General features: G+C 35.2%; 1 protein-coding gene and 1 long non-coding RNA gene across 4 annotated transcripts in view; one reads left to right on the plus strand and one right to left on the minus strand.

Annotated features, from left to right (window-relative positions):
- The window catches only part of VWA8 (von Willebrand factor A domain containing 8), a 463626-nt gene that overhangs the window by 114967 nt on the left and 321801 nt on the right, over nucleotides 1-26858 (plus strand). For all 3 annotated transcript variants that reach the window (XM_016425025.2, XM_007501527.3, XM_056807819.1), the window contains 3 exons: nucleotides 1933-2064; nucleotides 5117-5251; nucleotides 5336-5413. In XM_016425025.2, the coding sequence (XP_016280511.2) occupies nucleotides 1933-2064; nucleotides 5117-5251; nucleotides 5336-5413 (345 nt within the window). The remainder of the gene's footprint in view (nucleotides 1-1932; nucleotides 2065-5116; nucleotides 5252-5335; nucleotides 5414-26858) is intronic.
- On the minus strand, nucleotides 1600-8953 carry LOC130455878 (uncharacterized). The gene is made up of 2 exons (XR_008914081.1): nucleotides 8518-8953; nucleotides 1600-2166 (listed from the first exon to the last, which is right to left on the minus strand). It is a non-coding gene; the product is annotated as an uncharacterized LOC130455878 (long non-coding RNA).

Consider the following 26858-nt stretch of genomic DNA (forward strand, 5'->3'; position numbering starts at 1 on the left):
GCCTTTGTAACTTTTTCCATTTGGCTAATTTTTTTTAGAGGTGCTATTTTCTAAAGTATCTATTTCTGTCTCTTTTGCCAACCTGTTTATTGTCATTTCATAATTATCCTCCCTTGCTCTCATTTCTTTACCTACTTTTTCCTCTATAATTCTTATTAGATTTTTTTAAAAAAATGTTTAACTCCTATACAATCACTATAATATATTTGTTCTAGGACAAAAGAACAGTAAGAGCTAGGAAATGGGGGTTAAGGGGCTTTCATTTCCCTATTACCACAGTAGATTTTTATGATCAAATTCTTTTTGTTGTTGCTTGCTTATTTTTCTAGCTTGTTTCTTGACTTTGAATTTTTGTGTTAAAAGTCGAGTTTGGTTCTGGGACAGTGGTTGCAGGGAATGTCCAAAGTTTTAAACTTTTTAATACTACTGCTTTCAGAGTTAGTTCTGGGTTTGGGGAAGTTTTCAGTGCTTTCATGGTGGTATGATCCAGGGAGAGGTAAGGTCCCTATTCTCTTAGTCTGCGATCTGGTCCTTGCTGAAGAAAGATCTCTGATCCCTTGATGCCATAAGTGATTTCTCCTCGGGAGCCCTGATCCCTAGTGGCTGCAGGCACTTCCCTCTGCACTTGAAATATTACCCAGAAGTGAATATAAGCAATGGAATTACTAAACAATGTCCAGTCCAGTGCCCAGTGCTAGTTCAGGGGTCCCCTGTAATCTCTTTCTGACCAGTTGCCAGATCCCTTTACCATCTCTAACTTGAGAATTCCCAAATCTGCTGGGGCCACTGTCATTACCTCTAAGGACCTCCAGAGCAGCTTCTCTGCCCCACTCTCCATTCCAGTGTCATTGGTGTCTCCTTCTAATTTCCTAAATTGTCTTGGGCTGGAAAAATATCTCATCTAGATTTATTTTTTGCCATGCTACTCCAGAATTCTACTGAGGTATTATTTTAAAGTTATTTGGAGGGGAATATTAGGAAAGCTCAGCTGATTCATATATTTTCCTATTCAGGCTCTGTTCCCAGAAGAATCCTATAGTGGAGGTCATCTAGTTCAAATCTTTATTATACAGATGGGGTAACTGAATTATAGTTGTTAGGATAAAGTCTTTATGGTTTCATTGATAGAGGGAACTCCAGGGTGAAGAGTCTTCCTCTACCAATGCAGGTTGGCATCTTCTCTGGAACTTAGAATCTGAGCATTGCCACAAGCTCACTACTCCATGCCACCTTTAGGGTACTACCTCTTGAGTTTGCTTGAAATTACAGAAATCTCCTGTACTTGTCTAATTAGCATGATATCTCAAATTCTGAATTAGAGGAATTCATACTTAAGGAGCTTTTACTGTACAATAATGTATGCCAATAGGGGTTTATATGCATTTTGTAAACCATTAGCCATCCTTTTTTAATAGAAGACAGTTGTGATTCACCTTATCATATAGATAATGACCCATTTAAATGACCAAACCAGTAATATTTACTTAATTAGATAGTGTATATTTTTTTATGATGAAAATGTAGAGGATTAAAATACACACTTTGTTTGAGCAAGCTATGTAAAAATGACTGGAATTTAACTACATGGCATGGAAAACATGCAATTCCTAAGATTACCTTTATTGAATATTGATAATCTGCTGAAGTTTTTCTTTAGCTATAAAATCACAAATAGCTTTATTTAAGAAGCTAGTAATGTTCTGCTATAGCTTTCTTCTGCTATCATTGTGAGTAGTATATTTTACACAATGGATAAAGATTTATACATCATGTGGCCATAAAGTTTAGTTGTTCTGCTATAGGACTACACTGTTACAAAAATGCCAAATGTACATAGTTATTTCAACCAGAATTAACAAAGAATCAACTTTTATTGGATTTCAGGAATTGAAGCAAATGAAACTCATGTTATGATTTTCTTCTAACTTATAGCGCTTTGAACTACAAGATTCGAGAAATTCTTCTCTTCCAATCAGGATTGTGAAAATAGAAAGCATTTCTGGAAACCCAGTCTGTCAAGCTGATGTGACTTTTCAGTTGGGGAACAAAGAAACAGCCTTGAAGGTGGTGATTCCCAAATTCTTAGTGTTTTCAGATTATCTTCCTTTGCCAGAGGATAATCTTGATTTTTTAAAAACTTCTTGTGAGGCCTCTTTGGATAGTTTGCTTTAAAAAAAAAAAAGGATTTTATAGGTAATCTGCATTGGAAGGAAATCTCAAAAGATAACATAAGGAAAGTGAATCATTTCAGAGATAAAATTTGGTATTATGTAATTATGCTATGTTGTTGAATATCTTTTCATTTTATTGTTATTATTATTAAAGTAATTAATGCTATTATTTTAAAGAGGGGGTTTTAGCCAAGTTAATTAGTTCTCAGTAAATCCAAGACAGGATAAATTCATGTTTATTCTTGTTGAATTAAGAGGCAATATAACATAATTTTTAAATTGAGAATTTTAAAAATAATTTTTGCCTTGTTTTTCTCTCTTATAAGGAGTTCTCTTAATTTCACTCTGTCTTGTTAAGAGATATTCAGAGAGACCAGGAACTTGGAGTAAATTTGAAAAATTGAAGCAGGAAATAGGCGAAAATCCATCAATATTTATGAACCAACTGATAGAACTAGGGGGAAGATACATAGATTTAGGCATAACGAGAGAGAGCTATTAAACACCTGAGAAGACAATTTGTAAAAAACTGCTCCAACGTGCTAAAGGACTATTTCAAAACAAATTGTCCTAATTGGATGAATATGGACTTGGATGGACTAAGGAGAGTGGAGGTATATGTTATAATGGACATAATTAAAGGAAAAATGATGATGATGAATTAGTGGAGGCATTAAGAAAGAAGATAAAAACACTTAAAGGAAAAATTGATTAATTTGAAAAAGGAGATACTAGTTTTAGATTAGTGATACAAGAATAAAGAAATCAAAGAGAATACATAAACCAAAAACCAACATGTTATTTGTGTGGAAAAAGGGGACACCTAATGATAAATTGCAGATGCTGGAATCAAATATCCAGTAATTATAAGAATAATGGTGGGAACTTTAGGAATAATTATAGGAAAAACAACAATTTTAGATACAACAATAACAATAGAGACAATTTCAGAAATAACAATTATAGGAATAATAGGAATTATGGGAATGATAGAAATAGTAACCAAAATGAAACAAATGAATTACTACAATATATCTGTAATGGGGCACATCCATGCAATAACCAAAATGTAAATCCTCCTTGATGAGAGGAGTCTCAAGAGATGCACACAGTCCATTATGAAGTATTAATAAGGGAGAAAGGACTCTGGAATCAAAGATTGAAACATTTGATTTTCAAGATAAATAATTATACCAATAATCCCAATCCATTCTCCCCAGATAGCACTGAACCACTTGTAACTCTTAAAGTAGGAAATACATTATACAATTGTCTTCTAGATACTGGGACATCAAGATATGTGCTGATGAGTACACCTGATCCTAAATTGTAATTCTATTGGCTCTATTAGTGTTGTCAGTGTCTGGAACACCTTTGGAAGTCTAAAAGCTTTCTCCACGAATGCTGTCTATGGAACTTTATCCATGGAGCATTCATTTCTTCAAATGCCTAATTCCCCTATGAATTTAGTAGGGAGAGATTCATTGTGCAAATTAAGAGCCATGATAGTATGTACTCAAGATGGTGATATTACATGAGACCTGCCTGAAGAATCTCTGAATTTGTTCCCAGTACTCTTTATAGATAATCAGGAGATAGATAAGATTCAAAATTTTAAAATATCAACAAATATACCATAATCTCTCTGGGCTACATCTTCTACTGATGTAGGCCTGCTAAAATCAGCTGCACCAGTCCAAATTAGAATGAGAGTTGGTCCACTTCCGTGTATTCCACAATATTTATTACCAAAGGAAGCAATTGAGAGAATTACTCCTAAATTCTTTAATCAGATAAAAAATAATGATCCCCTGCAAATCAGAATACAATACACCTATTTTGCTTATTAAAAAATTGAAATTAGACGAAAATGGAAAAACCTGTATATAGATTTGTTCAAGATTTGAGAGCTATTAATAATCACATAATCAAAAGACATCCTGTTCTCCCAAGTCCATCAACTATTATTTCCTCTATTCCTAGTACCACTAAATGTTTTACAGTAGTGTATTTGTGTTCTGCTTTTTTTCAATACCCATCCATGAAGATTCCCTAAATATATTTGCATTCACATGGAAAGGGTCTCAATATATGTGGTGCCATCTGCCTCAGGGTTATGTAGAAAGTCCTACTTTATTTTCGCAAATTTTGACACAAGATCTGGCAAATATCGAATTTAAGAAGAGCTGTTTAATACAGTTAGTGGATGATTAACTCTTGGCCTCGCCAAATGCTGAAGCATGCTAATAAGACAGCAAACATCTCCTATTAGAATTATATAAAAGAGAACACAAGATCTCAAAATCGAACATTCAGTGGTATCTCCCCAAAGTGAAGTATTTAGGATTTTCTTTAGCTGAAGGTTCACATTTCATTTCTCCAAAACATATTGAAGATATACAAAAATTGAGTGCCCCAACAACTAAAAAATAATTAAGAGCAATTTAATAAAAAGGAAAATATTGTAATTGCTTTCTAAAAAGTCACTAGTTTACTAGAAGCTGAAACTAATCTACAGTAATGACATCTGTAATTTTTAGTCTCAGTAGTTTAAGACAATCTGATTCTTATTAAAATTTCTGAAAAGAGAATTACTTATGATAGATGTCTGAATATATTTGGCAGGTAGATAAATTAGGGACTCTGAAAATGGGAAAGATTTTGCATGTATAAAAGACCAAACAAAAAAATCCAAAAACATCATGTTGCCTCAGAAAATGAAAAGCTTTGTTATACCTTAGTGATGGTTCTTATATAAGTGCTTATCTGACCATAATCCCCTAGTAGTTGTTTTAGACTCAGTAGACTAGAGATGCTTTTGGGTAAAATGATGTGTCTTAAATAATGTGTGTTTTAAGAAAAGAATTTATGAGTACAAAAAAAAGAATAAGCTAAAATTAGAATAGATTTCATTTTGTGTTTCTTTTACCTCTGTTTCGTTATAGGTACCAGCTGGGACCAGGCCATTAAATCAACATTCTGAATCCAACCATTTCATAAAGACTTTAAGCCATAAGCAGCTGTTGGCTGAAATGGTGCAGTCTCATATGGTTAAAGATATGTGTTTAATTGGAGGAAAAGTAAGAATGACAACATAAATGCACTGTTTTTTTTCTTTGAATTGTACAATTATAGATCCCTTCAGCAAATGTTTTCTTTTCTAGGGTTGTGGAAAAACAGTTATTGCTAAGGAGTTTGCTGATGCTCTAGGTTATGCCATCGAGCCCATCATGCTGTATCAGGTAAAGTGCTATTCATTGGGTTCATTTGTATATGTGTGAACACAGCAAAAATAGACTCGAGGTATTTGGGTGCCACAGAATTTCTTGAGAGGAAATGCCTTCCTTTTAAATCATGGCTATGGAAGAATAACTCAAGGAATAAACAGATGAGAGTGAGATAATTACATGGCATGTTGAATGTGTACCTGAGATGCCTCTAAGATGCAAGATGCCAGTGTTGGAATATTGCTCCAGTATGTGCTGTCCTATTAGTAGAATGTTGCGATCTTTAAGAGTATTGTGTAGCTCCAAGAATAATAACAGATTCTAGTGAAGCATGCAATAATCTTGGTTAATGGTTAGTATAGTGATTCAGAGGACAGATTATACAGGTAGAGTAACACATCAGGAACATATTGTAGTAACAAACCATTAACTGTTGATATTTTTCCATGTTATAATCTGGAGGCATACCCTTTAAATATTTTTTTAACCTTTACAGTCTGTCTTAGAATTGATACAAAGTATCTGTTCGAAAGCAAAAGAGTGTTAAGGGTTAAGTAATGGGGGTTAAGTGACTTGCTCAGGTCACACAACTAGGAAGGGTTTGGGCACACATTTGAAGCCAGGACCTCCCATCTCCATGCCTGGTTCTCAGGCCACCTAGTTGCCCCTTAGGTATGTTTTTAATCTTAAGAGTTTTCCTCAAAGCATGATGGATGTTTATATATTAGGCCATGTCTGACTATAATAGCATGCTTAGTTCCAGAAGGCCTTTCTGTTTTCTTTTTTGTTTCATATGCATATCAACTAAAATTAAATGGTTCTTTGATGGTTCTGTCTAAAAGATAATTTCATTGTAAGAGGATTTTGTTTTGCTTTCTTAGTTAATGGTTTAATTTAAAAATATATATTTTAGCTCCGACATTATGTATGATTCTGGATATATTTACACTTGCAGGGAAAGACATCTAATTTTTACTGAAATAATTTAAATCAATTACCTAGTTTTAATTGCATTTTGAATGTTTCATTGAGGAATATTTCATTTATATAGCTTTAACATAAGTCAAGAAATGCTTGATGAATAATTTTGCATTGAATTTAGAAGGAATTGGGGTAACATGATACCTGAGGCTTTGATGCTAGAAAATGAATATTCTTTTGTTTTGTTTTATTTGATGGTTATCACTAACACCCTTTAGTAGTTTGTTATCATTAGCACTATTTGAGATAAGGTCACTGAGACATGCAATTTTAATAATAGAATGAGTAATGATAATATGGAAACACAGGGGAGACCAGTCTGGGTAGGACACCAGAGAAGTAGGAGCACTACATGCTATGTGGAAATGGGGAAAAAAGGTAGGCTCCATAAATAAACATTTAGGACCAGCCCTTGGCTTTTGAATGAAAAGCAGAATATTTCATGATAGGAATGAAGAACGACATGGGTTTGCATTATGTTTTGGTGATGGGAAATGAGCATCAAGCTGCCAGCACTGGCAACCAAATTTTAAGTTAATGTCGGGACAAATTTGATAAGTTTGCCCTGAATGTGGGTTAATGAGCCAAACCAGCAAGCTTAATAGGAGAGGATCTTTGGGAAAAGGACCTCATGTGTGAGCTCTCTCTCTGTTCTCATGAGCCGACATTGTTATCTTGAATTTTTTATTTTTTTATTTATTTTTTATTATATTCTCAGTAACCACAACCACCTAACAAAAAACACTTTAGACAAATGCATTAAAAAGGTTATATGTAAAACCACAAACTTCACATTGTTTACAATTTGTTTAAAATATGTTAAATTATATATGTATGATAATCATGGTATGTATATTATTCTTTTTCTGTTTTCTTTTTTCATTTCTTCATATATTTCTTTTATTTTCTTTGTATTTCTAACATTTGTCATTTTAGTAATATAATAGTCCATTGCATTCAAATATCATAATCTATTCTGCCATTTCTCTAATTCATTGTGTTTGTGTTATTTCCAGTTATTTTATCATAATAAATGAAACTTCCATGAATATTTTTATATATATTCAACTTTTCCCTCTCAATATTACCTTTAGGGCCTAACTCTGGTAATGGAATCTCTTGGTCAATGAACATGAATAGCTTTACAACTCTTAATGTGTAATTCTATCTTGTTTTCTTAAAAAAAAAAAATTCATAGCTACTCTAGCAATGTAATGTCAGGCATGTTTCTCCATGTTTCTATGAGCATTTAATGTGATCACTTTACTCCATCTGATTCTCATTTAGCATATGTTAACCAGGACCATATTTTGTTAAATGAGTCTGTAGGCAGCAGACATAATCTATTGCCAGGACCATACTCTTTCTAAAACAAATTTTTCCAGCTTTGTTATACCTGTATTAGGGAGGGTTTAGCAAGGGATAAATAAGTGTTCAAAACTAAATAGATATATATAATTAACAGGTTTATTTATCTAAAGGGTAAAGGGAAAAAGGGAATTTGGGAATGACTAAATAAACACCCTTATAATTTATATAATTATTTTAACTAAATTCTTAAAGTAGTAATTAAGGTTAGGGGGTTTGGTAGGAATAAGTGTGAATAAGGGAATGGCCAAAAGCAAGTGAAACCTGAAGTTTGAAGGGATGCTTCAAAAGAATGGCAAATGGACCTTCAGGACCTTTGGGGGATGGGAGAGTTCCATGAAGATTCAAAAAGTTGTTGGAGCCAGAAAGATTTCTTCTTCTTATCTGGGACTCTGTGGGGAGCTGGGTAGAAGAAAATACTCATCTCCAAATCATTGTTCCTTGAACTGAATGAAGGTCTCAATGCCCAAATGAGGTCAACCTTTGGGACAGAGACTCCATTTTTTTTTCCTCAGGGGAACTCAGACCATATTCCCTGGAGAGATTTCTTTGGCCAAGCCCTCAAAGGTTGTATTAGGAAAGAAGTAGTAGGGACCTTCCTTTTTCCCTCTGTCCTTTCTTTCCTTTCCCTTCTTTTCCTCATTTCTTCTATAACCTTATATCAAATAAATTAGGTACTTTGAGTCACAATAGAAATTGATTCAGAGTCTATGTAATAGGAGGGGAATTTCAATCCATCAAAAGAAGGAAGCTTTGGAGAGTAGACTTACCCTCTGGTCTGACTGACTGACTCCATTAAAGCTGCTTAACTTAGTGGAGGAAAGAGGAAGTGTCACACAGAACTCAGTCCCCAAACAGCTGTTCACTGGTCCTTCCCTTTTTTAAGTCCCCCTCGCTATTACATAGGGCCAGGGCCAAAGAATCTCACAACACAGGAGTTCTCTTTGATTCAAGCAGTAATCTCAGAAGTAAGTCACCAGCATTGTTGAAATCCACTTCTTTTTAGCAGCAGCAGGCAGGAACAGGCAGAATATCAAGAAAACCAAAGAAGTGGGAATCACTGACTTTCCAGGTCCACCCCAGAAATACCAAACAGAAACTCTCTGGGCTTTCCTAACTGCTAGAGGAAAATAGTGGCCTATCCCTCTTTCCAGAGTTCACCAACTGTCCAGCAACTGCCTCTGTGTTTTTTCCCCCAGCTCTTGAGAGTTCTGTGTGGAATGATGGTTTGCTAGTTCTCTTGCTGTCAGCTTGCAAAATCCCTTCCTACATACCCACTGCAACTTTTATGAACATTCTTTTGTAAAAATACATAAGTTAAAAAATTGTTTAAATTCAGAGACTAATGAATTGAATTATTGTTTATACATTTTGGAACATTTTTACATGTTAAAGGAAAAAAATTGTCCTAAGTCCTAAATAAAATAGTAAAGATGAGCATGGTTCTTAAGATGAAAGAACATGTAATTTCACTGAAAGTGAAATCTTGGAAAAGTTTTTCCTTTTTCTTTGTATCTCTGTTACTTAACATAGTTTGTGACAAATAGTATCTATCAAATGAGATAATATTTGCAAAGCACTTAGCATAGTGCTAATTCTTTTATATTTCTTTTATCTGCATTCTCATTTGTGTAATAATTATTTATGTATGTCTTGTGATTCTTATGTGTTTATAGACCCTTTATTGGTAGGATTAATATCTTCCTTTTTTCTCTGTTTCACTTACTTTTTGTAAATCTCTTCTTTTGTTCTCTTAACTTTTTTTTCTTGTGTTTTTTTTTAATAAGGAACCCAAAATTTCCTTTTTAATGGCTTCTGCATTAATTTTACACTTTATCTCTTTTTACCTCAAGGATTGTATGTTACTATCTGACCCTTCATCTCCTTCTATTATCTTGCTAACCAACTCTACTGTATTCTGGCCTGTTTCTTGCTACTAATAATTTTGACTTCTTTTATGTTACTTGTATAATCTCCAAATGTATCTCAAGAAGTTATTTCAACTTCTTAAAATATTTGTCTGTTATTTTTTTCTTGCCTGAATTGCCCTGGAGAATATGAGAACAATTAAACTCGTTCTCAGTTCCTTGCTATATTCCTGACCTACTAAACCTATTTATACTGTTAGAATCTATGTTTCTCTTGTCACTGTTATTATTCTGACTGCGTTTTTTTTTTATGTTTTGTTTGGTAAAATTAAAAAAAATTTTATTTGGTCAATTTCAAACATTATTCCTTGGTTACAAAAATTATATTCTATTCTTCCCTCCCCTCCCCCTGCCTAAAGGAAAAAAAATTGTCCTAAGTCCTTAGGACTGTCATTAGGAATTGCTGACGCGCAATTCCACTGGCTATTACATGTGTCCTTGATCAGAATTGTTTGCACTAGGATGTTTATTTAGGATCTATATCCCCAATCATATCCCCTTCAACCTATGTAATCAAGCAGTTGTTTTTCTTCAGTGTTTTTACTCCCACAGTTTTTCCTCTGAAGGTGGATAGTGTTCTTTCTCATAGATCACTTTGGGTTGTTCATGATCACTGCATTTCCACTAATGGAGAAGTTTATTACATTCGATTGTACCACAGTGTATTAGTCTCTGTGTACATTGTTCTGGTTCTGCTCCTTTCGCTCTGCATCACTTCCTGGAGGTTGTTCCAGTTCTCATGGAATTCCTCCAATTTATTATTCCTTTGAGCACAATAGTATTCCATCACCAACAGATACCACAATTTGTTCAGCCATTCCCCAGTTGAAGGACATCCCCTCATTTTTCAATTTTTTGCCACCACAAAGAGTGCAGCTATGAATATTCTTGTACAAGTCTTTTTACTTATTATCTCTTTGGGGTACAAACCCAGCAGTTCTATGGCCGGATCAAAGGGCAGACAGTCTTTTATGCCCTTTGGGCATAGTTACTAATTACCCTCTACAATGGTTGGATCAATTCACAACTCCACCAGCAATGAATTAATGTGCTGACTTTGCCACATCCCCTCTAGCATTCATTACTTTCCTTTGCTATCATGTTAGCCAATCTGTTAGGTGTGAGGTGATACCTCAGAGCTGTTTTGATTTGCATTTCTCTGATTATCAGAGATTTAGAATACTTTTTCATGTGCTTATTGATAGTTTTGATTTCTTTGACTGAGAACTGCCTATCCATGTCCCTTGTCCATTTATCAATTGGAGAATGGCTTGATTTTTTATACAATTGATTTAGCTCTTTGTAAATTTGAGTAATTAGACCTTTGTCAGAGGTTTTTGTTATGAAGATTGTTTCCCAATTTGTTACTTCCCTTCTAATTTTGGTTATATTGCTTTTGTTTGTACAAAACCTTTTTAATTTGATGTGATCAAAATTGTTTATTTTACATTTTGTGACTTTTTCTAAGTCTTGATTGGTTTTAAAATTTTTCCTTTCCCAAAGGTCTAACATGTATACTATTCTGTGTTCACTGAATTTCTTATTGTTTCCTTCTTTATATTCAAGTCATTCACCCATTCTGAGTTTATCTTGGTGTAGGGTGTGAGGTGTGGATCCAAACCTAATCTCTTCCACACTTTCTTCCAATTTTCCCAGCAGTTTTTATCAAATAGTGAATTTTTGTCCCCAAAGCTGGGGTCTTTGGGCTTGTCATGGACTGTCTTGCTGAGGTCACTTACCCCAAGTCTATTCCACTGATCCTCCTTTCTGTCTCTTAGCCAGTACCAAATTGTTTTGATGACCACTGCTTTATAGTATAGTTTGAGATCTGGGACTGCAAGTCTTCCTTCCTTTGTTTTTTTTTTCATGATTTCCCTGAATATCCTTGATCTTTTGTTCTTCCAAATGAACTTTGTTATGTTTCTTTTTTCTAATTGAGTAAAAAAGTTTTTTGATAGTTCAGTGGGTATGGCATGAAATAAGTAAATAAGTTTGGTTAGGATGGTCATTTTTATTATGTTTGCTCATCCTACCCATGAGCAATTGATGTTTTTCCAATTGTTTAGATCTAGTTTTAATTGTGTGGAAAGTGTTTTGTAGTTGTGCTCATATAGTTCCTGAGTTTGTCTCGGCAGATAGATTCCTAAGTATTTTATATTGTCTAAAGTGATTTTAAATGGACTTTCTAATTCTTGCTGCTGAGATGTGTTGGAGATATATAGAAATGCTGATGACTTATGTGGGTTTATTTTGTATCCTGAAACTTTGCTAAAGTTGTTGATTATTTCCACTAGCTTTTTGGTTGATTCTCTAGGATTCTTTAAGTATACTATCATATCATCTGCAAAGAGTGATAGCTTGGTAACCTCATTGCTAATTTTAATACCTTCCATTTCTTTTTCTTCTCTGATTGCTATTGCTAGTATTTCTAGTACAATGTTAAATAATAGAGATGATAATGGGCATCCTTAGTTCACTCCTGATCTTATTGGGAATGCGTCTAGTTTATCCCCATTGCAGATGATATTGGCTGATGGTTTTAGATATTGTTTATTATATTTAGGAAAGACCCTTCTAGTCCTATACTTTATAGTGTTTTCAATAGGAATGAGTGTTGTATTTTGTCAAAGGCTTTTTCTGCGTGTATTGAGATAATCATATGATTTTTGTTGGTTTGCTTGTTGATATGGTCAATTATGTGGATGGTTTTCCTAATATTGATCCATCCTTGCATTCCTGGTATAAATCCCACCTGATCATAGTGGATGACCTTTGTGATGACTTGCTGGAGTCTTTTTGCTGTTATCCTATTTAAGATTTTTGCATCTATGTTCATTAAGGATATTGGTCTATAGTTTTCTTTCTCCATTTTTGACCAACTGGCTTTGGAATCAGTACTATATTTGTGTCACAAAAGGAATTTGGTAGAACTCCCTCTTTGTTTATTATGTCAGATAGTTTGTATAGTATCAGGATTAGCTGGTCTTTGAATGTTTGATGGAATTCATTTGTCAATATATCAGGCCCTGGGAATTTTTTTGTAGGGAGTTCTTTAATGACTTGTTCAATTTCTTTTTCTGATATGGTATTATTAAAGAATTCTATTTCTTCTTCTGTTAATCTAGGAAATTTATATTTTTGTAAATATTAATTAATATCACATAGATTGGCCAATTTATTGCCATGTACTTGAGCAAAATAGTTTTTAATGATTGCCTTAATTTCCTCTTTATTGGAGATGAGGTCTCCCTTTTCATCTATGATACTGTTAATTTGGTTTTCTTCATTCCTTTTTTTTTATTAGATTGACAAGTACTTCATCTATTTTGTTTGTTTTTTTTCCAAATACCAGCTTCTGGTCTCATTTATTAGATCAATAGTTCTTTCACTTTTGATTTTATTAATTTCTCCCTTAATTTTTAGGATCTCTAATTTAGTTTTCTTCTGGGAATTTTTAATTTGTTTGCTTTCAAGTTTTTTGATTTGCACGTCCAATTCACTGACCTCTGCCCTCCCATATTTGTTAATATATGAACTCAAGGATATAAATTTTCCCCTGAGTACTGCTTTGGCTGCATCCCATAGATTTTGAAAGGATGTCTCATCATTGTCATTTTCTTCAATGAAATTATTAATTGTTTCTGTGATTTGTTCTCTAACTAGCTGATTTTGAATAATCATATTTCCAGTTAATTTTTGATTTGGTTCTCCATGTACCCTTACTGATCATTATTTTTATTGCTTTCTGATCTGAAAAAGTTGCATTTATTATTTCTGCTTTTCTGCATTTTTTTTGCCATTTTTTTATGACCTAGTATATGGTCAATCTTTGTAAATATACCATGTGCTGCTGAAAAGAAGGTGTATTCCTTTTTGTCCCTATTTATTTTTCTCCATATATCTATTAACTCTAATTTTTCTAAGATTTCATTCACATCTTTTACCTCTTTCTTAGTATTTATTTTTTTATTTGATTTATCTAAATTTGATAATGGTAGGTTCAGGTCTCCCACTAGTATAGTTTTACTATCTGTTTTCTTCTTCAATTCCACTAGTTTCTCCTTTAGAAATTTCCATGCTATACCATTCACTGCATACGTGTTGATTACTGTTATATTTAAAATAGTATATGCCATAAACGGTAGGAATTAAAATGGTTGAGGTTGTAAACTGTGGTGAGTAAAATAGTGGAAGACTTAAATTGTGGCCTCTAAAAGAGTGGATGAGTAAATTGTGACCGGAGAAAATATGTTTTCACTACAGTGTCTTGTTTTTAAATCAATATATAAGGTGGTCGCCAGGGAAATATTCCCAATTATGAAATATACCCAAGTCAACTGGGTTTTATAGAGATTTTAATTAATTAATAAATGAGGAATTAAAGAAAGAGAGAAAGAGTAAGAAAGGAATAAGTACGAAGGGCCTTAAGCCAACATGGCCTAGACCTGAGTCTTAAGAGAGAGATCAGTCAGTCCTTAATCACTGACCACAAGATCTGTCCAAGCAAGAATTCTAGTGACACCAGGCCAGCATCATCTCAGCTGCCTTCACCAGCTCAATCCTCAATCTGAATCTAAATGTGAATTCGAATGTCCCCGAGAGAGTCCCGAGAGAGACCCTTCAAGGGAGCCTTTCCCCGCTGACTGTTCTTAGAGAGAGCTTTTCGTCTCCTTTTAAAGGGCATTTTCTCCTTTGTCAGCTCCCCTAAATTCTTACATCTACCAATCACAGTAGACATTTTTCAAAGGACAGACCATTCTTAGTTCACACCTAAGAAGGTATGAACTTTTGAGTAATTCACACCAGGAAAGCTCTGAGTAAGTTTCTTAGCTCTTTGTTCCTTGTAAATTCACAAGTTGTTTGACCTTTAGAGGTACTTAGCACCCCTTTGTATTAGTTCTAAAAATAGGCATGGCTTAAGTATGGGTTTAAGTACTTTTCATTGTTCAGCAAGGAGTTTTCTCCCCTAAAGCAGGCTTAAGTACAGGTGGAGTAGAGGTCTCACATTTCTGATCTAAGTAGAGTTCACTGCCCAAATGGGGAATGGTCTTAATCCAATCTTATGAAGTAGGGTCTGGGAATTTTTAAGGTTCACATTACTGATATTTCCCCATTGTCTATACTCCCTTTTATCAGGATGTATTTACCTTCCCTATCCTTTTTAATCAGATCTGTTTTTACTTTGGCTTTGTCAGATATCATGATTGCAACTCCTGCCTTCTTTCTGTCAGTTGAGGCCCAATAGGTTTTGCTCCAACCTTTGATTCGAACCTTGTTAGTATCTACCTGCCTCAGATGTGTTTGTTGTTGACAACATATGGTAGGATTTTGGATTCTAATCCATTCTCCTATTTGTTTTTGTTTTATGGGTGAGTTCATTCCATTCATATTCAAACTTATGATTGTCACTTGTGTATTTCCCAGTATTTTGATATCTTCTCCTAGTTCTGTCCTTTCCTCTTTTCTTCTTTCTTCTTTCCTTTTAAACCAATGGTTTTGTTCTAATCAACCCTCCTAATCCCCTCCCTTGATATGCTTCCATTTCTGGCCCCTCCCTTTTTTGTTACCTTCTTGTTTTTTTAAGGTCTGTTAAGTTCCCTCACCCCTCTCTTTCCCTTCCTTTTTGTACTCCCTCCTACCTCCCCCCTTAGTTTTCCCTCCTCACTTTCCCTGTAGGATAAGATAGAATTCAAGACCCCAATGGATCTAGATGCTCTTCCCTCTCAGAATTGATTTTACTGAGAGTAAGGTTTAAGTATTACCTATTACCACTCTCTTCCTCTACTTCTTATAAGAGTATTTGTCCCCTCCCCTTCCCATATGTATCTTTGTGTGATAAAGATTATCCTAATTATTTTATTTCTTCATGTATCTCTTGGTGCCATCTTCGATTACCCCCTCCCTTTTTCTTTTTTTGTATATCATCTTTTAGCACTTATTACCCCAATCTCTTCCTGTAAATGATTCTTCTAATTACTAGAATAGTGAATATCATTTTTGAGAGTTACAAATAATATTTTCCCCATATGTTAATACATATAATTTGATCTTATTGTAGCCCTTAAAGAATAGAGTTTAAATTAAAAAAAAAAAACATTTTCCCCTTTTCTCCCTCTTTCTTATTTACCTTTTCATGTTTCTCTTGATCTTTGTGTTTGGATATCAAACTTTTCACCTAGTTCTGGTCTTTTCTTTACAAATGCTTGGAAATCTTCTATTTTGTTGAATGTCCATACTTTCCCCTGGAAATATAGTCTGTTTTGATGGATAGGTGATCCTTGGTTGAAGACCCAATTCTCTTGCCTATCTGAATATCATGTTCCAGGCCTTGTGGTCTTTTAGTGTGGACGTTGCCAGGTCTTGTGTGATCCTGATTGAAGCTCCTTGGTATCTGAATTGTCTTTTTTTGGCTTCCTGTAGAAATTTCTTCTTAGCTTGAAAGCTCTTGAATTTGGCAATTACATTCCTGGGAGTTGTCTTTTGAGGATTTAGTGTAGAGGGTATTCTATGAAGTCTTTCAATGTCCATTTTCCCCCCCTTATTCAAGAATATCAGGTCAGTTTTCTTGGATGATTTCTGGTAGTATGATGTCAAGATTTCTGTTTATTTATGGATTTTCAGGTAGACCAATGATTCTCAAATTGTCTCATTGTGATCTGTTTTATTGATCTGTCATCTTGTCAGTGTGATTTTTTTTTTTGTTTTCTTCTATTTTGTTAGTCTTTTGACTTTGCTTTATTAATTCTTGCTGTTGCAAGATCATTGTCTTTCAGTTGCCTAATTCTGGTCTTTAAGGACTGATTTTCTTCTGTAATCTTTTGATTTTCCTTTTCGGTTTGGTCTATCCTGCTTTTTGTGGCTTCCAGCTGTTTCTCAAATTGGGAATTCTTTTCATTTAAACTGTTATTTTCTCTTTGAATTATTCCCCACTTTTCTTGCCAGAAGGCTTCCATTTTTTTTATAAGCTCCAATTTAAATTCTTCAAGACTTTTGTGGACAATTTCGGGGGTGGGTGGGAAGGTTTTGGGTTTATTTGAATTTCTTCCTGTATTTCCTTTGTAGCCTGTAAATTTTCCAGGATCAACCCCTCCCTGTTTTTCTTGAAGGGAGGCTGTTGCTCCTGGGCACAATTTGCCATTACTGTGGATGTTTATTCTTCCCTTTTTAGTCAGAAATCTGATTGAGATAGGCAGGCTCTCTGTATATGGAGCTAAGGAGCAAGGATTTTGCCTGAGGCCAGCTCTCAAATATCCGCAACTTCTGCTGCTTGCTGCCCTTCTCTGTGCTATTTTCCCACGAGTGCCCATGGTCTGAGCTCTTCAGCCTGTTGGGGTTTCAGGTGTAGCTTCTCTCAGGGTAGGTCTTTGGTGGTCTCAATCAGCTCCCAAGGACCTAGAGGTGCCCCTTCCTCTAGAGGTGCCCCTCGCTCACTGGTTCTGGCATGCGCTGGCTCTGACTCTGGCTTTGTAGGTATGGTGGGGGAGGCCCACGGTTTTGATGGGAGCTTTTTCACCCCCTTATAGTGTGGAAATGTCCAAATCCCACGTACCTTCGATGCTGCGCCCTACTGTATAGAGTGCCTTTGTTCATATGAATTTGGTTTTTTTTGGTCTTTTGAGGTAGTATATATCTGTGGGTGCTGAGGAGAGTATGAGTCTTGCTTCTAGACTGCTGCCATGTTTACCTGGAAGCCCTGACTGCAGTTTTTGAATATATTTTCAGATTGTTTAATACTTGAAAGTTAACATAGTTTAGGGCTTTAAAGTTTAGTTATCATTCAGTCAAATATTCATTAAGCTACTACCATGGAGACAAGAAACTGGCAGAATGGGAATCAGCACAGTGTAAGCCATACTTCCTGGTATAGCTGAAGCAACAGAGCAAAGGACCAGAGCACTGTACTTCCAAGCAGAGCAGGGGGGCCATCTCCACTCCAACTCAGATAAAAGGAGACATAGAATCCAGTTGAATAGTATAGCTGCAAACCTCCTCACAGGAAGCCACCAGGCCACCCCATTGAAGTGCACACTGGGGAACCCAAGACAATTGGGCCTACCTACCTCACGAACAGGAGAAGGCTACATTGTAAGCTTGGAACAGTGCTCCTTCTATCCTGGGAGTAGAGCGAAACTTCAGCAGTTAGACAAAGTGGGGTAGGGGGAGGTGAATTTTAAAACTGCTGCACCCTATTCAGACCGTACTTTAGAAGATCTGATTTAGCTATTTCCTGATTAGTATACAATGGAGATATTTGTTTTAACAGAATCAAGTCTTGGGAACTCTACATTTCTCCACCCTACTTAGTTTAACAAGATCAGGAATGTCTGCACAATACTCAAAGATTTAATTATCTGAGGAGACGGCCTTCAACAGACATGTGCAGCAACATCTGACAGACCGTTGGGTTGTCCTAAGTCAAGCTAAGCTATCATTGGTACAAATGAGATACAGGAAAGTGACGTAAAACAGTCTATATAAGGCACGTCACTTCCTCCCTTCTCTCTCTTTCCCTGGAGAGACAACTCTGGCTGGCAGCGTGCTAAGCGTTCCGACATCTTGGCATGCTGGCAGCTATTTGGCTGGGTTTGGCGGTGAGTTTGCCCTTGAGCTGATTCAGGTTCAGGCATTTTTGCTGAGCCCTTTTTGGAATTCAAGCTGATTCCTTCCTCCTTACTTTCTAGAACCTCTGGTCTTCCTTCTGGCGGTAGCCAAAGGGAGAAAATCCTACTCCCTTTCCTCCTTTCCTTCTTCTTTCTTCTTAATCTCTTTCCACTATATCAATTAAATCACCATTAATTTCCAGCTGACTTGGGTATTTTATTATTTGGTATTTTCTCTGGTGACCAAATAATTAACATAGTTTAGGTCACAACACTAAATTATCCTTTACTGGATGGGGGGGGGGGTACTAGAAAAATGAGCACAAAGCAAAGGAAAAGAACCTAACTTTGGGAAGTTACTTTAGTGACAGGGAAGAGCAAAAAACAAATTCAGAAGAGGACAACAGTGGCAAAAAGGAAATAACAAAAAATTGAGAAAGGGTATCAGGTCCCAAATAAACTCCTAGAAGAACTTGAAAAGAAGTTTTAAAATAATAATAACAGAATTGATAGAAAGAGTCAACAAGAGGGATATGTAGGAGGCTCAGAGGATTGAGAGCCAGGCCTAAAAATGTGAAGTCCTAGGTTCAAATCTGGCCTGAGATACTTCCTAGCTATGTGACCCTGGGCAAGTCACTTAACTCCCATTGCTGGCCCTTACCACTCTTCAGCCTTCGAACCAATACACAATATTGGTTCCAAGACAGAAGGTAAAGGTTTTATAAAAAAAGAAGAAGAAGAATCAAGAGCTTAGAAAAAATTTACTGAAGAAAAGACATCCCTAAACAGTATAATGGGCCAAATATAAATGGAGGCAAAAACAGCCTAACACACTGAAGCTTTTATGTGCCAGACTGTGACGGGTATGCAGGTAAGAAAACCAATCCCTACTTTCAAGGAGCTTAAGACTCAATGGGGGAAGAAAACACACAAAGGAAAACTGAAAACAGAGAGAGGGCTGGAGAAGAGGGCCCTTGGTACAATGGCCAGATTGAGTCTGTTCTAAGCAGTATAGCTGGTGGGAAATGAAAATGTGGCTGTTCTCTGAGTCCTTTTTGAATAGAGACTTTGAGAGGAATTTTTTGCCTTGCCCTCTAGGACTAATGAATTAAAGATTATACTTTTGGATTTAAAGGATATTTTGGTGAAATTAAAGCACTGTGCTACATGAACATTATTGTGTCCTTTATTAAATGAATGATGGAGCTTCTTGGGGTTACATATTAAAGTGAAAACATAACAATTTGTGTGGGACATGTATTTCATTTGATTATATAGCATGAAGTAACAAATATTGAGTGTATCAAGAAGAATTTTGAAACTTATTTACTGTGACTGGGATATAATTACAAAAAAAATCATTATGTTCTATTGGGGAAAATAACATGTACCCAGAAAATGAAATATGAAATATATACCAACTAGATGCAACATAATTTCCCAGGGGAAAGGGGTACAAGCAACTATAGAGATCAAGATACTTTTTGAAGGAAACTAGGAATTCTTTGAAGGGAAGTTAAGGAGGTACTAAAATAGGAGATCGTTTCTGTAAAATCAGAGGCGGATAGAGGGAATGTCTTATGTAGGAAATAGGAAGCCAGCTAGTTTGGTTGGGACATGAATGTATAAGGAGTAATCTTGGAAATGTAGACAGCCAGATTGTAAAGAACCTGAAAAACCAGAGAAGATTAAGTGCTCCCAAATCAGTTTGATCCAGTTTCTTCAGAAAATATCCAGGAAAGGAATAAGCCTTCCACTCACCATGTGCCAGTCCAAAATGAAGAGAATTAAGATCACCCTTACCAGGAACAGGGTTCTCAGGTCCAGTCAGCAGATTCTTCTTCAGTCTCAACTCAAAATCAGAACTCCAAGTAAAAACTCCCAAGTAGAACTGCATTCAGGAAGTTGTAAGTCCCTTTTAAAGATTTTTGCATCACTTCCTGTGCCTTCCCCTAATTTTATGTCTACCAATCACAGTTGAAGCTTTTCTTTAGGATTACCCAGGAGGCAGTCAGTTGATTGATTCATCACCCACTATTGCACACATGGGTCACAGACCTCCCCCACTCAAGTGTAAATGAGATGTTTACACCTTGGTGAATAAATCTAAAAATGGGCAGATCTCCCCACTCAACTTTTATGTAGGGTATTTACACTTTTGGTGATTAAATCTAAAAATGGGCAGGTGGGTTAATTTAATTTTCACATTCAAAGGAGAGTTAATTAATTTCATTTTCACAATCAGGGGAGAGTTAAATTTAATCTTCACAGTTTATAGTCTCTCCCTTCTCTAATCCATCCTCTACTCAATTCCAAAGTAATTTTTCTAAAGCCCAAGTCTGAGCTTTTTGAACACATACCAAACACTTCTGCTACTTCCTCCAGCCCTGCTAGCCATCCATGGCTGTGGCCAACTCTTTCATGTATTTCTACATTGCTGTTGATGATCAAACCTCAGCTAAGGTACTTTTGGGCTATCTGAAGATTTTAAAGGCTACTTCCCTTAAAGCTCATTTAAGCTTGGTAATTAATTTTTGCATTAATATTTTAAAATCATATTATGAACTATAAATCTACTCTGTAGATTATACAGGTCTCTTTTGAAAAAGATAGGCCTGTGAAAATTCAGCTTGAGTTAATGATAGGTGAGCTTTGTTCTTTAAAATCAACCTGTTAATTCAATATTTAAATTCTTCAGCTCATATCCTGAATCATAACTTTGCCTAAGAAAGATAGTCAGTTTTACATTCTACTTGAGTGAAGACCTTTTTGGGTGGTAAATAATATCTTTTTGTATCGTCTCAACAAATTTAATTATCATGAGGCATTTATTTATTAGATTTCTAAAAGGATAATAGGAAACCATTGGGCACATGTATAAAAATAAGCATTACAATTAAATTCCAGCCCACTCCCACCCAAACAATAAAAGGACAAAAAATATTGTCAAATAAAAAATTTCTACAAGAAAGATATTTTTTGTACTATCACGACTAGTGCCTACAAACTTAGATTTAAATGAACTATAGAAAGGAAGGATGGCAGGCAGTAACTTTCCACAGAATAACACCAATCATAAGGGACACTTTGTAATTAAATACTGGGCACTTTGGTAATAGTAGATTTCTTTATATTAATCATTGTGATTTGCTTTCTTTAGTTTTTCCATCCAGCTTGATAAAAAGATTTTCCCCTCCTACTTTTAAGGAAAGCAGGCTCAGAAAAGACAGTGAAGGAAATGTTTGAAAGCATTGGAAGTGAAGTCAGTTTGAATTCTTATTTTGTTGTCATTTACCAGATTTGTGACTGCTAACATATCCCTTACAGCTTCTTCTGGGCCACAGTTACCTCATTTGTTTGATGGAAATAATACTTATGAGAGGCAGTGTGTTCTAGCAGTTAGCTAGCTAGCATTGGATTTGGAAAGCTGAGTCCAAGTCCTGCCTCTGACAGATATAGGCTGTGGGTGTCACCAGGCAAGACATTTAAACCCTTAGTGCCCCCAGACAAATCTGCAAGTTAATAAATTGAATAATAGATACTTTTGTTCAGGTCTCCCAACACCAATGGAATCAGAAGTCAGGAAAGTCCTGAAAGGTAGATTGTACTTACCTTCTGTCCTTGTAAGGAAAGTACTTGGTCAGCTTGATAAAATATAAGTATTATTGCACTAGGCATATTTACTTATGAATTATTAGAAACTTACTCAGGTCCATTAACTAATGAAGGAACTATATATGGCCATGAAGACTTAATCTGAACAGATGATTTTAAAATAAAAAATCTCAGAAAACTAATTACTTTTTTAAAGATGTTTAATTTGGAAGATTCTAAATATTTGTTCACTTATTGAATAAATATATATTCCAAGTATTTAGAATAAGTATATATCTCAAATATTTATTCAGTCTTCAATGCAGACTGTCCCAGTCCCACATTTGCCCTTATGGCATCTCAAACTAAACATCACCTCAGCCAAATTTGTCATCTTACCCTCTCCTCTAAACCTGGTCTTCTTAATTTGTTTTTGTTTGTTTGTTTGTTTTTTTATTGATAGTGCTACTATCTTCTTGATCACCCAGACTCCAAATATTGAAGTCATTCTTCATTCTTCCTTCTTTCCTATCTCTCATGTTCAAGCAATTGCCTATTAATATCATTAATTTGGCAATGTATTTTTGTATCTATCCCCTCCTGTCCATTTTATACTATGCCTACACTAATTCAGGTCCTCATTACTGTTCACCTAAGCTCTCAAAATAGGCACCCAACTAGTTTCTCTGTTATTTGCTTCTGGCCTCATTTTATTCTTTATACCAGCTGGAAAAAAGAAAAAAAAAGTCTTTCTAATGTGAAAGCCTGACTCCAGCTTTTATTTTCATCCACAGTTCACTCTATTTCCCTTTGTGTTCTAGTCAAATTGTATTATTTCCAGATTTAGGCTCCATGAAAAGATCAAGTTCCTAATAAGGAGAGCAATTCAAAAGTGTTAATGAGGCCCTTAGAGGTATTGGATTTTCCTTCATTCTAAATCTAAAAGCAGAGGCTTAAAGGTCATATCAGATTTGTTGTAGAGGGGTACCTAGTCAAGTATTTTCTCTGAGGTCTTTTCTTCTGATATTTTGTGATCCAGTGACTACTAACCTGTCTCACTTTCTACTAAGTTGGCCATCTACATCTATGTGTTGAAATTATTGTCTTTCAGTGACTAGTTTACCTATTGCCTTTTCTGTGATGTTTTTCCTTATTCACCCAACTGAAAGTGCGTTCTCTTCTTAATTTTCAAAACTTTCTTTCATGTGTACCTCTCTTTTGCTTGGGATGGTAATGTCCATCTATAGTAAGTATATTAAGCATTGCTGAATTATGTTCTCCAACTTACAGAGAAACAAAAAATAATATTTCCTATTTTAATCAGTGAGGCTGGCCATAAAACCATGTTTTCTCCTATTTCTCACTGTTTTTATAGTTTCTCTTAGCATAATGAGAAAACTCTAGGAATTTAACATTGCTCTTTAAAAATAAAAGTTTTTGTGACTTTTGACCAGTCATTTCCTATCTCAGTGTTTCATGTCTTCATCAAGTAAAGAGAAGGAACTAGATTACATCTTTTTCATGGTTTCCTTGGATCTCTAAATTCTATGAGCATACAACTGGGCTTTTTGGTCTGTTTTTCTTTTGTGACTTCTGTTTTTCTATTCCTCTTCCAGAAACACTTAATAACTGAGAATCCATTTGTTATCTTGTGTTGTGAGGATCAAACGAGATACTATCTGTAAAGCATTTAGCACAATACTTGCTAATAGAAAGTGCTTAATAAAGGTTTGTTCTCTTCTTTTTCCCTTCCCCTCCAATCTGAATGTGTAAAACAAATGATAACTGATGAACATTCCAGTCCCTGAAGTTGACCATTATGACTTGACAAAAAATGAGTTTTCAAGAGGTTCAGAAGAGGGAAAAGAGATAGATAGGATCAATTCTCTTCGAGTCCCCTATATGAATTGGGGACTATAGTGATTAACTACATTTACTCTCATAAGAGTGCTTAGTTTCTGTGGATTTGCCATGAGATCATAAGAAAAACTGCTTACCCACCCCTGGAGGCATGCTGGACACGTGTTTATTTTTCATCTCCATAGAGATTTGGATTTCAGCATCATAATTTGGGGAAATAACAAATTAACCACATTTGTAAGACTATAGTTAAATAATTATTTCAGAAGAAACTATGTATAGGAATATTTTAGGGCCTAAGTAATGACTGGTTTAATCATGGAATTGGTACTTTTTTCAGAGAAGGTCATCAGTTATAGTGATCAGCACATGAGTACTCTTGGTAATAGACAACTAATTCTATGCTATTTTGAACTTATAGAATTTTGAGAATGGGAAATAAATTCTTAATGCTACTTTTTTTGGGATATATAGAATATAGAATTCTGATTCCCAGATATATTGTAAAATCAGCACATCTGAGCCAAATGGAGTCTTATATTCTACCCAAGCCACATGTTATACAGTAGAGTGCTGGATTTTAGTTAGAAAGCTGTAATTGAAGCCCTCCTTTATAACTTGGTAGTGATATGACCTTGGAAAAGTGACCTCTTTCATTCTCACTTTTCTGATTTTTAAAAGGAGGCCCTTAGACTACATGAACTGTAATGCCCCTTTAGGCTTGAATCTATCATTGTTACTTTTCTAAGGAAACAGACTCAGAGATGTGCCTTATTAAATGTCATAGAGCCTCTAACCCACATCTACTGCCCCCCAGAATGTGGACATGGCTCTTCCTGATTTGGTTATGTTAATCAGTCAATGACTGAGTACTGGCAATACAGAGAAAAATCTAGTCCTCAGGAACCTTACTTTCCATTGAAAAATATAGCCTAAAAATAACCCGGTATTTACAAGATCTATTTAGAGTAGACGAAAGATAATCTCAGAAAGGAAGGTCCTAGTAACTGGGGAGGCTGGGAAAGGTCTGCTACAGAAGGTGAGGCTCAAGATGAGTCTTATGGAAATCCAGGAAGTATAGGTGAGAGAAGTAAAACCTTCTAAGCATGAGAGAGAACTATACCAAAGGCTTGAAGCTAAGGGAGGTCATAGGAAGATTAGTTTATAGAATGGGGAGGAAGTGACATGATCAGAGTAGTGCTTTAGGAAAATTACTTTAACAGCTGAATAAATGATTGATTAGAGTATGGAGAGCCTTGGCAGTTGGAAGACTATTGAAATAGTGTAGGAGAGATGTGATAAAGAGCCTGAATGAGGGTTGTAGATGTGTGAGTTGGAGAGAAAGAAATGTAAGGAAGAGATGCTGACAGTCAAAAAATATTTATTAAATGCCTGTTATTTGCTAGGCACTGTGCTAAATGCTGGGATTCAAAGAAAGGCAAAAATATGATCTCTTTCCTCAAGGTGTTTATATTCTAATGGGGAAAATATAAAAATAGCTACAAATATAAGGGAAGATAATCTTTGAGTAATTGTGGGGTAGGGGGAACACTGAGAAAGGCCTTCTCCAGAAGGGAGGATTTGAAGGTAGGAATTATAAGATTTGGTAAACAATCAGATATGTTGAGTGAATGTGAGTGCACAAGCAATCCAAGGTAGCTGAGTTTGTAGATTTAGATAGAGATGCCCCCAGCAATAACAGGGAAATTGAAAAGAAAGATTTGGGAAAGTGATGTATTGTGGACATTTTTATTTTGAAATGCCTTCAGGACATATAGAGATATCTATAAAGCAGTTGAACCAACATTAGTTAGTTTTTAGTAAGCATCCTTTTAAAAAATTTGGAGGAACTTAAAGAGAGAAGGCTGTGAAAAGATAATTGATTAGGAATATTTTTTATTAAGTAGCATATGCTGGAGGAGAAAGAGAACTGAAAATATAAGTGTGTTCTGGGCCTTACATATTTATGGGTGGCTCCTACTTATGTGATGTGCTACAATCTATGGAAAAACCTCTGTCCCCAAATCTTCTCTTACTTAACTATTACCAAAATGGTAAATTAGCAGAACAAATTTACCTGTCAGATCTATGGAGAAGGGAGAAATTTATGACCAAACAAGGGATAGAGAGCATTATAAGAAGCAAAATGGGAAATTTTGATTATGTTTAATTAAAAAGCATTTGTATAAAAAAACCCAAGATTAGAAAGGAAACAACAAACAGGCTAATTTTGTAACAAATTTCTCTGATAAAAATATAATTGCTCAAATTTATAGAGAACTAAGTCAAATTTATAAGAATACAAGCCATTCCCCAGTTGACAAATGGTCAAAGGATATGAACAAGCAATTTTCAGATGAAGGAATCAAAGCTATCAATAATCATATAAAAATGTCCTAAATCATTTTTGATGAGATAAATATAAATTAAAACAATTCTGAGGTACCACCTTAAATGTTTCAAATTGGTCAATATTACATACAATAAAGGAAAATGATAAATGTTGGAGGACATGTGGCAAAATTGGGACACTAATGCATTGTTGTTGGTGGAGTTATAAACTAATCCAACCATTCTGGAGGACAATTTGGAAATATGTTGAAAGGGTTATAAAACTGTGCGTACCTTGATCTGGTATTCGCACTACTGGATCAATACACCCTAAAAAAATGTCACAAGAAAGGGGAAAGGACCTACATATACAAAAATATTTATAGCAGTTCTTTTTGGGGTAGCAAAGAATTGGAAATTGAGAGGTTGTCCATCAATTGGGGAATGGATAAACAAATTGTGATTTATGTTGATAATGGAATACTATTGTGGTATAAGAAATAATGAGTGCAATTTCACAAAAAGCTGTAAAGAACAGCATGAACTGGTGCAGAGTGAAATGAACAGAACCAGGAGAACATTATTCCAGCAATATTGTATGATGATCAACTGAAAGACTTGGCTATTCTCAACAATACAATGATCTGGGAAGTTTAAGGAACTTATGACAAAGAATGTTATCCACCTCCAGAGAAAGAATTGTTGGAGTCAGATGGTGATCAAACCACACTATCTTAACATTAGTTTATTTATGGTTTTATCTTGGTGTTTGGGTTTTATGTGAATATTCTCTTACAA

Source organism: Monodelphis domestica, chromosome 8, assembly GCF_027887165.1.
Source record: "Monodelphis domestica isolate mMonDom1 chromosome 8, mMonDom1.pri, whole genome shotgun sequence".
Lineage (NCBI taxonomy): Eukaryota > Metazoa > Chordata > Mammalia > Didelphimorphia > Didelphidae > Monodelphis > Monodelphis domestica.